Source organism: Phacochoerus africanus, chromosome 15, assembly GCF_016906955.1.
Source record: "Phacochoerus africanus isolate WHEZ1 chromosome 15, ROS_Pafr_v1, whole genome shotgun sequence".
NCBI classification, from domain to species: domain Eukaryota; kingdom Metazoa; phylum Chordata; class Mammalia; order Artiodactyla; family Suidae; genus Phacochoerus; species Phacochoerus africanus.
Genome location: NC_062558.1, coordinates 113,820,692 through 113,833,252, shown reverse-complemented (window position 1 = coordinate 113,833,252; position 12,561 = coordinate 113,820,692). Strand labels below are relative to the sequence as shown.

At 46.6% G+C, this 12,561-nt stretch overlaps 1 protein-coding gene across 3 annotated transcripts in view; it reads right to left on the bottom strand.

Moving 5' to 3' along the window:
• SUFU (SUFU negative regulator of hedgehog signaling) overlaps positions 1–12,047 on the bottom strand; it is a 129,691-nt gene extending 117,644 nt beyond the window's left edge. The window contains exons 1-2 of one of the 3 annotated variants that reach the window (XM_047762195.1): positions 11,658–12,047; positions 6,630–6,764 (exon numbers count right to left, since the gene is read on the bottom strand). In XM_047762195.1, coding sequence (XP_047618151.1) covers positions 6,630–6,764; positions 11,658–11,839 — 317 coding nt within the window. In that variant the 5' untranslated portion in view covers positions 11,840–12,047. The remainder of the gene's footprint in view (positions 1–6,629; positions 6,765–11,657) is intronic. The other 2 variants (XM_047762194.1, XM_047762196.1) reach the window with 2 other exon arrangements.
• Between the last annotated feature and the right edge of the window lie 514 nt (positions 12,048–12,561).

Below are 12,561 nucleotides of genomic sequence, written 5' to 3'. Positions count from 1 at the left end.
AAAGTTAATCTGTATCCAGTGTTTTAATAAATAACACATTAGGTGCAGAGCCCAGATGGAAGAAACCCAAAGGGAAAAGGAGGTTCTCCACCAACCCAGTAGAGGCAGCCTCGGGGAGCCAGTCAGCAGCAGTTCCAGCCCCCAAGGGGGCAAGAACAACTACACACTCCACTGACATACCAGCCGAGAAACCAGAGTTTGTGGGGCAGAGCCCAGATCGACCATGGAGGTAGAGGCGACGTGTGGGCCAGCCTACAGGCCAACACCACACAAAGGCTGTCTTTGGAACCAGCCCGGTGCATACAGCAGATGACCTGTCCAGTGGAATCCCATCAGGGAAGTCTGCCTGAGATCACAAACCCGCTCTGCAACTAGCCAATCTCCTGTGCCCTGGTTAGGCCCCCTGTAGTTTGAGTGCAGCCAGAAATCCTCACGGAGAGCGGTGCTGAAGCCACCTCGTCCATAGCCCTGCAAATCCCAGCATTCCAGCCTACAGCTGCCTGGCCACAAAGGGAAGGGCCAGAGCTACAAGCACTTGGCAGCTGAAGCTCAGCTGTCTCACACCTCCAAACCCCCCGGACAGGGGGGTGGGGGGGGAGCACAGGACAGTCCCTGCCACTGAAGTCAGCTGGGGGTGCCCTTGGGGATCCTAGAAAAGCATGCTGATCTCCCCTGTGGCTGCCCTGGGCTGGAACTTGTTCCACCTCTCCAACTTTAGAAACAGCCTCTTAGGAACCTTTTAATCCAAACAAGTGCGCTCTTGTCCTGTTTCCTTCAGTGAATGTGAACAGGGAAAGAATTTGGATGGAACTGGCCAACCCAGGATTCATCCAATCAGCTTGCTCTTCACTCCTCGCAGGGCCACCAGGGTGGGGCTCCCCTCCTGCCCACCAAAACAAGCCTGCCAGGAGCAAGAAGAAACATAGGACACCCCTGGGCTTCTGTCCTCAACAAGCTGTGAGGATAAAGAATCTTCAATGGGATGGGGTATACAATAGGTGTTTAATAAAGGCTGTTGACTGTTTAAACTGGAAAGGCAATATAGCACAGCAGCTACAAATACAGGCTTTAGGGTCTCTAGAACTGATTGCCAATTTACCACCCCTGCAATAAGTTCTCTAAGCCTAAATTTCCATATCTATAAGCAAGAGGTAATAAGAATTCCTATGTCATAGAATTACTATGAGGATAATATAAAATGATAATTTTATATAAAGAACTCAGCACTAACATGGAATATAGTAAAAACTTAAAAAAAAAGTTTGCTTATATTATTATCTTAAGCACAAACAATTCCCCATACCTTCTTTTCTCCCCAATCAGGAGAAAAAGTATAGAACATTTTAAAAATTGATTTATTTTACACTTCTTTTAAAAAGTGGAGTTGACTTACGATATTGTGTTAGTTTCTGGTGTACAACAAGTGATTCCATTATGCATATTTTTTTTTCTTTTTCACATTCTTTCCAATTATGGCTTATTACAGGATACTGAATATGGTTCCCTGTGCTATACAGTAGGACCCAGTTGTTAGTCTAGCATAGAACATTTTAGATGTAAGGAGACCCTGCTGCTCTCATTAAGCTGCTATACAGCCTTTGGCAGGCTGCGTACTTTTCAAACTGCACAATTAAGGGAGAAGGACTAGGTCAGTGTTTCCCATTTGTTTGTGACAAGAAATACTGATTCATACTTTTAAAAAGAAAGTTCTCTTCTCAGTTATTTTTCAATTTTTTTGTTTGTTTTTGTTTTTTTATCTTTTAGGCCCGCATCCACGGCATATGGAGGTTCCCAGGCTAGGAGTCCAATCAGAGCTGTAGCCGCCAGCCTACGCCACAGCCACAGCACTTTGGGATCCAAGCCGAATCTGTGATCTACACCACAGCCAATGGCAACGCCAGATCCTTAACCCACTGAGCGAGGCCAGGGATGGAAACCAAGTCCTCATGGATGCTAGTTGGGTTTGCTAATCGATGAGCCACGACAGGAACTCCTCTTTCAATTTTTCTAATCATACCCAGGATCACGTTCTATTTGGTGTCAGCATGTCTTCTGAATACCTTGCTCATACTTAATAATCTCTTGAACAAAGAGAAAGCTGACTTCAGGCTTAGAATATTCAGTGACAGGTGACAGGCCATAGTATTAAGCTAATATTTAATAAGACTGCTCATCATCATTGTGTTTACTTCCATTATTACCTTTTTTTTGTCTTTTTTTTGCTATTTCTTTGGGCCGCTCCCACGGCATATGGAGGTTCCCAGGCTAGGGGTTCAGTCGGAGCTGTAGCCACCAGCCTACGCCAGAGCCACAGCAACGCGGGATCCGAGCCACGTCTGCAGCCTACACCACAGCTCACGGCAACGCCAGATCGTTAACCCACTGAGCAAGGGCAGAGACCGAACCCGCAACCTCATGGTTCCTAGTCGGATTCGTTAACCACTGCGCCACGACGGGAACTCCCATTATTACCTTTAAATTACAGCAAGTGATACTAGTTTCCATACATGGTCATGATTTCATTTTTAAAAATATATTTATGGAGTTCCCTGGTGGCCTAAGAGTTAAGAATTTGGCATTGTCACTGCTGTGGCCTGAGCTCGATCCCTGGTCCAAGAACTTCTGCATGTTGGGGGTGTGTCCCCAAAAATTATATCTATATCTACTTTAAAAGAGAGGTTAATTTAAAGAGAATATAAAGTAGGTAATACACCATAGGTGACAAAAAATTATGAAGACAGTACTAGAAATATTGGAAATACTGGGCTAGAAGATTTTGAAGCACCTCTCAGTTGCAAATGCGAATGTTTCTGCCCTAGAGTGTCAGGCTGCAGCTCTTACCCCAGCCCCTTCCTACAAGGTCCCTCCGAAACTTCACTTCCTCCCTGGAGCTTCTTCCAACCCAGCAGGCTGACTACAAGCCACTGGCTCTGCTGTGCTCACAGATTACATTGTACACCATGGACTGTAGCATTTATTCACTCAGTACTGTAACTATCTCTACATCTATCCTCCCTCTACAACATGGGCTCCTTGAAACAGGAATCTGTCTTGGCATCTCATCCCCAAGACATTTATTATGGTTTCGGTGTCTAGTACAAATAAATGCTTGATAAATACTGAATAAATGAACCAAACCCAAAAAGGCTTCTGTCCTTTTTTATCGCTGAATGAGAAGTCAAAAGACAGTAGAAGAAGAATGTTGCCAGAGATTCATCTGCCATAACTCCAATTCGACACCTCTTAGCACTTGAACTGGAGGGTAGAACACGCACCTTTCTATTTTAAGCACTAAATTACATGAGAATCCATGAATCAGTTTTAAAGAGGGCTGGCCACATGAAATGTTTGGAAAAGCAAATTTTTTTCTTCAAGAAACTTACCAGGATCGAGAAGAGACCAGTCACACCAGCAAAAGGCCAATTACAAAGGTACTTTTGACTTCTGCAACATAGACCAGAACTGGGTAAATATCCAAGAACATTCTCCCCATGTCCTTCCAGTGTCACGGTGTAATACCAGAAAGCACTAGGTTCAAGGGGAGGCAAAAGCCCCAATGGAGGTCTCATTATTATCATGTGTGACATCTGAATATCAGAGTGTTTTATCACAGAAATGACACACACATATGGGGGAGGGCAGGCACTGCTGAACAAAGAAAGCCCTTTTGCAAGTTTAGAGGTTGCCCCTCCTGAAATATGGGACTTAATGATGTTTTTCATTTCGTCTGGGCCTTGGACCCGTACCTCATAACTAGATAGACTGTAAGAATCTTTAGGCCACACAGAAAACATTATTCTTTTAACTGGAATAAATCTGTCAACAAAAAGGTATAGGCTAGCTGCATTAAATGTCCTCCTCAGGTTCTTATTAAAAATATAAAGCCCAGCATACTCTCGCTACTCCCCACATCTGTTTGCTATTCTATCTCCATTATTAATAATGTAAGGCAGGGTCTTAATTCGGGCAAGATTAATTCCCTGTTCCCAACATCTTCTGCTGACATTGCAATAGATACATTTGGAAGGCTAGAAAGGCAGGCCCAGGCATCACTGCCAACACGTGATCAGTAAGGAGATGGGGCCTGGGCCTCCAAGCTTAATGAAAGAGGAAGCTGAGTTGGGTCTGCGATCAGAGAGGTGGTATAGCCCAGCAGTTAAGTTAAAAGCTCAGACTTTGGACTGCTCAGTTTGACCCTAGTTCTTTTACAGCTTATATATGTGACTTTAGACAATTCATTTAACCCTGGGGTTCCCCACCACCACCCCACCTCAGTTTCCTTATCTATAAACCTGAAATAACAAAGAACCAGAGAAGATTGTAAAGCATTTGACACAAAGACGGTAAGAACTAAAATAAAGCAGGAAAAAAAAAAAAAAAAGATTACTATCACCTGCTTCCTCATTGTAGCTTCATCATCTCCAGAATCAGAGTCTTATGCTGAGGGAGAGGAGGAAGAGTCCTGCCACTCTTTCAATCTACACAGGCTAAGCAGCCACAACCAAGATACCAAAAAGATGGTGCAAGAGGGTAAAAGAGATAGTACGCAAAGCAAAAGACAGAAAAGAATATAACAGAAATAAAAATCAGCTCTTGATTGACCATGCTAATGAAGGAGAGGGATAACTACATTTATTTTTTATATTTTTAATTTTTTTTTCATGGCAGAGCTGTAGCATGGCCCCGCCGCCGCTTCTTTTTTTGTTTTTGATTTTTTTTGCTTTTTAGGGCTGCACCTGTGGCATATGGAGGTTCCCAGCAATGCAGGATCCTAGCCGCATCTGCGACCTACTCCACAGCTCACAGCAACACTGGATCCTTAACCCACTGAGTGAGGCCAGGGACCGAACCCACAACCTCATGGTTCCCAGTCGGATTCGTTTCCACTGAGCCACAACGGGAACTCCGGAAAACTACATTTAAATTGAAGAACCCCTCCTTCAATACAATATAGATGGAAAAAAATTTTTTTTTGCTTTTTTTTGTTTGTTTTTTGTTTTTGTTTTTTTTTAGGGCTGCACCCACAGCATATGGAAGTTCCCAGGCTAGGGGTCAAATCAGAACTGTAGCTGCCAGCCTATGCCAGAGCCACAGCAATGCCAGATCCGAGCCGCCACTGCGACCTACACCACAGCTCGTGGCGATGACAGATCCTTAACCCACTGAGGGAGGCCAGGGATTGAACCTGCATCCTCATGGATACTAATGGGATTCATTACCACTGAGCCATGATGGGACTCCCAATTTTTTAATTATAAATTAATTTAAAATTATTAGAGGACATGGTACAATCTTTTAAGAGGCAATAGTGCACAGTCATTAAAAATATGAACTCTGGGAGTTCCCTTGTGGCATAGCAGGTTAAGAGCCAACATTATCAATACAGCAGCTTAGGTCACTGCTGTGGCATGGGTTCGGACTCCGCCTGGGAACTTCCACATGTCACAGGCTCGGCCAAAAATAAATAAATAAATACAAGAATATGGACTCTGGAGCCAGACTGCCTGTGCTAGAATCCTGGCTCCACCACTTCCACTCTGTGTGACCTTAAACAAATTATAGAACCTCTTTGTGTCTCAGTTTCCACAACTATAAAATGAGGCAAATATTAGTACCTATCAGTATTTTAGGGTTGTGGTGAAAATAAAATTAGTTAACATATATACTTATAAAGTGATTAGAAGAGTACCTGGCTCATAATCAGTGCTTAACAATTGAGAGCTTTTATTATTACTGTTGCTGCTATTGTTTTAGTTGACAATGTTTAACTTAATAATAAAATTTGTTCAAATCCAATGATTATAGAGGGAAGTAGAGGAGGGCGACATGATTTACAAGTGTTACAGGGCAGCAAATGGAAGAAAGGCTAGGATTAAAAATGTCCTGCAGGAGTTCCCACTGTGGTGCAACAGGATTGGTGGCATCTTGGGAGCACTGGGACGCAGGTTCAACCCCCAGCCTTGCACAGCGGGTGAAGGATTCAGCATTCCTGCCGCTGCAGCTTAGGTCACAACTCGAATCTGATCCCTGACCCAGGAATTCCATATGCCATGGGGAGGCCAAAAAGTGGGGGGGGATGTACTGCAGCTAATCTGAGCACAGATAACTGCAGGTTAAAAGGAAGTGGGTAGGATGGACAGATGGAAAGAGATGGATATATTCATGATAAAGCAGGTAGAATAAAATATGAATGGTAGAATCTAGATAGTGGTATAGGAGTGTTCACTGCAAAATTCTTTCAACTTTGCTTCTTGTTGAAACTTTTGCATAATAAGCTGGAGGGCGAAAAGGAAGTAGACATAGAGGAATCAACCCAAGTCTGGGACATGGCTATGCTGCCTGTCCTCTAAGCTCAAACACCAGAACAAGTTTGGGGAAAAACCTGATGGTTTTGGAACCCTTGCTCATCATTGACACTTTCCTGCACCACAAGAGCAGAGCTCAGGTGCTAACCTGGACCACCTTGGCACAAGGAGATACAGACAGAGAGCAGAAATCCAGAGGTTCCATGTGAGAAATGCCAATCTCAAAAGATGATAATATGATCACCCTGATCAGAAAAACCTCAGAAATAAGGGCCAAGGCTAAAGAATAGCCAGGTGGAAGGTGGGCACGTGGTACACACTCACTCATGGACTCTGTTGTCGCCATAGAGATCACTCAGGCCGAAGCTGATGTAGTGCCAGTGCTCGGGGATGTTGGCAGAAGGGCTCCCCATGTTCCTGTACATGCTAACATAGTCCAAGGGGTCTGGACCACCCAACCTGCAAAAGACAAAACACAGAGGTGTCAGTGTGAGCCTTAAAGCAGACGATGTGAAGCTAAGGGGCTCTGCCTTACATACCTCAAGGCCCCATTCTGGAGGAACCTGGGGTTAAAGATAACTCGAGAGGCCACACCTCTCTATGATGAGACCAAAGGATGGGCAGCTGGAGGCAGCCCAATTCCGCAAGCACAAGAAGCTCCCTTCTCCCACAGCCAACAGGTAGAACCTCTTGAAGAAATAAAGCAGACTGAGTGCTTGCCCCTTTGGCTTCCTCCTGTTTGAAATTACCAGTCCCAAATGAGATTAGCAGGAATTTTTTTCTCTTCTATGATGCCTGTAAAGATGTCATGCTTCAAGGCAAGAGGTGCATCAGTCAATCAACTGGCCTCTGTTGAAAGACCATCCTGAGCATCCCCCATGGGCATTGTTCCTAGAAGCAGAGGCTCAGCTCCACTCCTGCCTCTTAGAGAGCTAATTCCTGAAAGACTATATTGTGCCCTATGTTAATTACAGTTTGTTCTAAACAGACCCAATGCCTCCAGACCCGGGCCTCCAGCCCCCAGACCAAAGCTGATCTTTTATCATGCAAGTGACAAAGGCCAAACTTAGGCTAGCGCAGCTCTGCACAGAGAACTGCAGGAACCAGGCTGAGCTCTGGGAGCTCTTGCATCCGGAAGATGATCCTGGGAGACCACTGCCTCAAAGGTAGAGCTGGAACATTAAATGATTTGGGGCCTCTGAGGACCACATTAGATTTCCCCCATAATTCCAACAGAGAGGCAGATGAGGAAGAGAGTCAGTCATTATCTCACTGAGGATTTAATTCAATAAGTTTTCCCTTTAGTAATTAGTGCTCTTCTTAAAAAAAAAAAAAATCCTGCTTTTCTTTGGAATGGATGGGTAAACTTGGTAGACTTGAGCAAAAGACTAAATGGAAACCATCAGCAGAAGGAATTCTGCATTTAGCCCACAAACACTGCACTTGAGCTGCCTCAGACACCTGACTGTTCCACAGACTGCAAAACCCTGCCTGCCCCTGAGACTCGGATGGGATAAACTTTGCAACTGGGATTGGATGCTGAAGGAATGCTCACAACCAAATAAAAGACATGTTACATGTGATCCAGCAAGCATGCCAGTTCCATGCAATTCAAGGTATTTAAAACCAGTAGGTCTGGTTTCACCCTCTTTTGCCAGGATATTATTTGCCTTTGTGGAAATCCTTATTCTCGGCTAAGAAATGCTAAGCTTTTAAATTTTTTTTTACTTTTTTATATAGGACTTGTAAGAAAGTTGCTACAAATAGCTTAGAATCTCAACTGAGTGGATTAGGAAAAGGGACAAATCTCCACGTCTTTCCTTAACTCTGCTTTTGCCAAATCATTTGACTAATTCCACAACCAGCTGGATCTAGAAAAGTTTGTTAGGGGAAAGAGGAAAGAAAAGGGGCTCCCCCTGGAAGGACCCCATGATAACTGCAGAACCCTGGAACAGATGGGCATGACTACAAGCTCCATATCTGCTCCAGTTTCCTGCCGCAGATTTCCAGTCCTGCCCAGCCTTCAGCCTAGGTCCAACTGGCAACAAGTGGCAAAACTGTGTCCATTCTTTCCTCCTCCATCTATCACCCCCCTGGCGGCCCTCTTTCTGGCCAAGTCTCCCAGAGGGTACTGCATCAAGGAGGGCATTGCTTTACCTTAAAACCTCAACTGCTCAGAATGACCAAGAATCAGATAAAATTAACCTTGTCTCCAGCAGATATTCTGTTCTACTTACTCAGAGACCTGATGGGCAGCAGATGAATATGTGGAAAATAATCACACTTAGGAAAAAATCTTATCCCAGGACCCAGATCATCCCTCAACTTAAGTCCTAAACACCTGACTTCACGCCACAGGGAGGTTGTGAGACTGGAGAGGCCACAGGGCACTGGCTCAGCCTCTCCACTTCAGCTCCCTGCATCTCAGCTTTCAGCCAGGATGTCCCTGTTGGCTAGAGACCACAACTAGTCAAAGAGCCACCCTTCTGTCACAAGAAAAAGAATCTCAAGGTACCCTGGGCCATAGCCAGACCGAGGCTACCTCTGTCAGCCATCCTGCTACAAAAATTGAAGAGGAATTTTGGGATCCCAAACACGAGTGTTATCAATGAATTACTTTCAGAATCTTAATCATGCAAGATTCTGAACTTAGAAAGAACCGGTCACTGAGCTGTTCCCTCTCATGTATTTCTGCATCTAGGCAGCATTTCTAATTCCACAAAATGCTATACAGCCCTTTTGACTCATCATTAGATACTGGCCCATCCTTTTATTTTTTTTCTTCTTCTTTTTTAGGGCCGCACCTGTGGCATATGGAAGTTCCCAGGCTAGGAGTCAAATCGGAGTTGCAGCTGCTGGCCTACACAGCAGCCACAGCGACGACAGGATCCGAACTGCATCTGCAACCTGTGTTGCCTGGTCCTTAACTCACTGAGTGAGATAGGGATTGAGCCCAAATCCTCACGGAGACTAACTAGTCACATTCTTAACCTGCTGAGCCACAACAGAAATTCCTGGACCATCTTTTAAGATAAGTCCTGGCCTAGTTAACAGAGTTGCAACAAAAAGGCAAAAAAAAAAAAAGATTCCCAAACCAATCTTAGTCCTTTGCATGTATGTATTCAATATCTTTCTTTTTCTTCTTTCTTTTTTCTTTTTTTTCTTTTTTTTTTTTTTTGGTCTTTTTGCCTTTTCTAGGGCTGCTTCCTATGGCATATGGAGGTTCCCAGGCTAGGGGCCTAATCGGAGCTGCAGCCGCTGGCCTACACCACAGCCACAGCAACACGGGATCCGAGCCTCGTCTGTGACCTACACCACAGCTCACGGCAACGCCGGAACCTTAACCCACTGAGCAAGGCCAGGAATCGAACCCACAACCTCATGGTTCCTAGTCAGATTAGTTAACAAATGAGCCATGACGGGAACTCCCACCTTTCATTTATTTTTGTTTAAACTATTTTATTTTATTTCTGGCCATGCCTATGGCATGTGGAAGTTCCCAAGCCAGGGATCAAACTCACAACAGCAGTGACCCAAGCTGCAGCAGTGACAACGCCAGATCCTTAACCCAATGCACCACAAAGGAACTTCCTCAATACCTTTTACACACAACTCTACCCTCCACAGTCACCCAACAGTTGCCCAAGTCTGAGTAGGAATTTCTCCTTAAATGAGGCCTGAACAAACAGCATGGCATAAAGTCCCCTTTTCTCATGACACATCCCAAGGGAATGGAACATTATACATACTTAAATATAGAGGCACAATGAGAATGGGTGATTAAGTTATCAAGAGCTGCTTTTCACTCAGATGCTCTCTTCAAAATCTCCTCTCAACCAAAGAACAGTGTACCTGCCAGAGAGAACTGTACCACACCACCTCCTGGCTACCAGACAGAGGCAGGCATTCCCACAGCTCTCCCTAAGGAGCAGGTGGCTGCTTCCCAGGCCCCTTCACACTGTCAGCCTCTTTACATCCTCCTATCGGCACAGGTAGCTAGCCTCAACTCTACACAGCCTACCTTCTGCCATCTCCAGAGGAAGTAAGAGGTTGTCGCAGAAGAGAAAGACTCAATCCTAAAGGGAAAGACATTCACTCTATTCACATGCCCCTTTGGGTCTACCTCTCCTTTGGCCACACCCCAAGCAGCTGCCTGAATCATTGTTCAGGATTCAATGATGGGGCAGGCTCGTCTAATACAGTGCCTGCATGAATGTGGTTCTGAACAGATTCAACTCTCAGTCAACTTTTGGTCCAGAAAGACCAGGAAGACAGGCTCTTTTCCAGAGTCCTCCTAACACCTGTTTTGCCCAGAGGCAGCAGGAAGAGACAGGTTGCAAACAGGAATGTTAAATGAGAAAAGACCATTCCCATCCCAGGGGCAGCCCATCTGAACACAGGTCTGGTCTTAACAGAGCTGCTTGAGGGTTACTCTCAGCTTCCCTGAGGAACTACTGCCTAAATCTTGAAGCGGGGGGCCACAAAGCTCCTCTTAATATCCCACTGCAGGATCCTCCCTGTCCAAGTCCCAGCTCTTCACCATTTACTGCAAGCTCCTTCGATTCTGAGCCAAACCATGGATCTCCCTTGACCCTGCCTGCCTCTGTGCTAGCCAGTGACCTAAAGCAAAGCAGCTGCGGAACCCAGAGGAAGCTCTGCATGGAGAAAGAGAACTATGCAGAGTAAGCACAAAGTTTATCAGGAAAAGTTTCTCCGCCAAACTTCAAACGCTAAAGCACTGCACTGATATGATGTCTGAGCTCATAGGGAAGGAATCAAAGGAGACCTCCTCCTCATCCCTTCGCAAGCACAATGCTCACAACTTGCTCCCCTCCTAAGCCACAGACCCACACCCGCCCCTACCCTATGCAGTCTCCTGCCCTCTGAGCTCCTCCAGCCGCGCTGCTCCAAAGCCTTCTCAGATGCTCCCCAGGCCCCGCCTCGCCTCCCTCATCCCACTTCAGCCGCCCCCCACCCCGCCCGGGCTTCCCCTCGCCCTCTAATGACCCCCTACAGGCGCCCCCTCCTTTCACCACGTTTACAGTTCCCTCTCTCCTGTCGTATGCGCCCCCCTGCTCCTACCCACACCCCCAATTCACTCTATTCTCCTAATCCCAGTTTACCCTGCATCTACCCCCCTCGTTAACCCTTCGCTACCCAAAGGCTTCGTTAACCCCTTTGTCCCCATTCCTAACTTGAGCCTTAACTTCTTCTCTCTCAGCAGGAAGCCCTCCTTCCAAGTGCTTTAACCATTCTCCTTCCCCCTCCTCTTTCCCCGCAAACTACTTCGCCCTCGGCGCTTTAACCCTTCCCAGCCCGCCCCTGTCCATCTCCCCACGGCCCAAGACATACCAGTACTTGACGATAGCGGTAACCTGGAGCGGGTTCGGCTGATCAGGGTAAAGGCGGCGGCACTCTCCGTAGATGGCGTGCAGTCCCGGGGGGAAGAGAGAGGCGAAGGCCGGAGGGGCAGAAGGGCCAGGGGCCGGGGGCGCAGCGGGGCCGGGGGCACCGCTAGGCCGCAACTCCGCCATCGGGGCGCGTAGGGCGCTGGGGGGACCGGGGAGGGCAGACGATGGGGAGAGCGCTGACGCGCCAGCAGGCGGACTCCCTGGGTGCGACTCCCGGAGGCGATGGGGGCTGCAGCGAGGTCTAAGCTCCGCGCCTGCGCAAGGCTCACCGTCCGCCCAGGCAAGCGACGGCCAGAGGGTGCCTCGGGGGCCGCGGGGCGCTCAGGGGGGCGGGGCGGCGGCGCGCCCTATTCCGACACCCATTGGCTAGTATCTTTGCCAGTCACAGGTGGGAAAGGCGTGACTTGACAATAGGTCCCGCCTCCCTCTCCCTGTTTAAGTGGTGTCCCGAAGCTCTTGGCCTCCTCCTAGTGTTAGGAGGAACTCAGGTTTAAATAGAGATGCCGGCGCGTCTTTCTGAGGTGCTAGGGTCCCACCAAGGCGCTGGGAAGTGCGTGGGTAAAGGGCTTGTAATTGTTCTGCGGTCACTCTAAGAAGGATTGTTAAACAAATCTGACAATGGATTGATTCATTCTTTCGTGTAGCATTAGTTTTAACAGTAAAAATCTGAACTTTTCCTACCGTCTTTGAATGTCCATTGACCAGATTGACACCAACACCGCCAAACTCGAGGGTCATATGTTGAAATATCTATTTTGAATTTCTGCTATAAAGTAACAGGACTTAGATAAATTAGGATCGATTAAATATCCTGACTAAAGGGTCAGGACTATTAACTAAAGGGT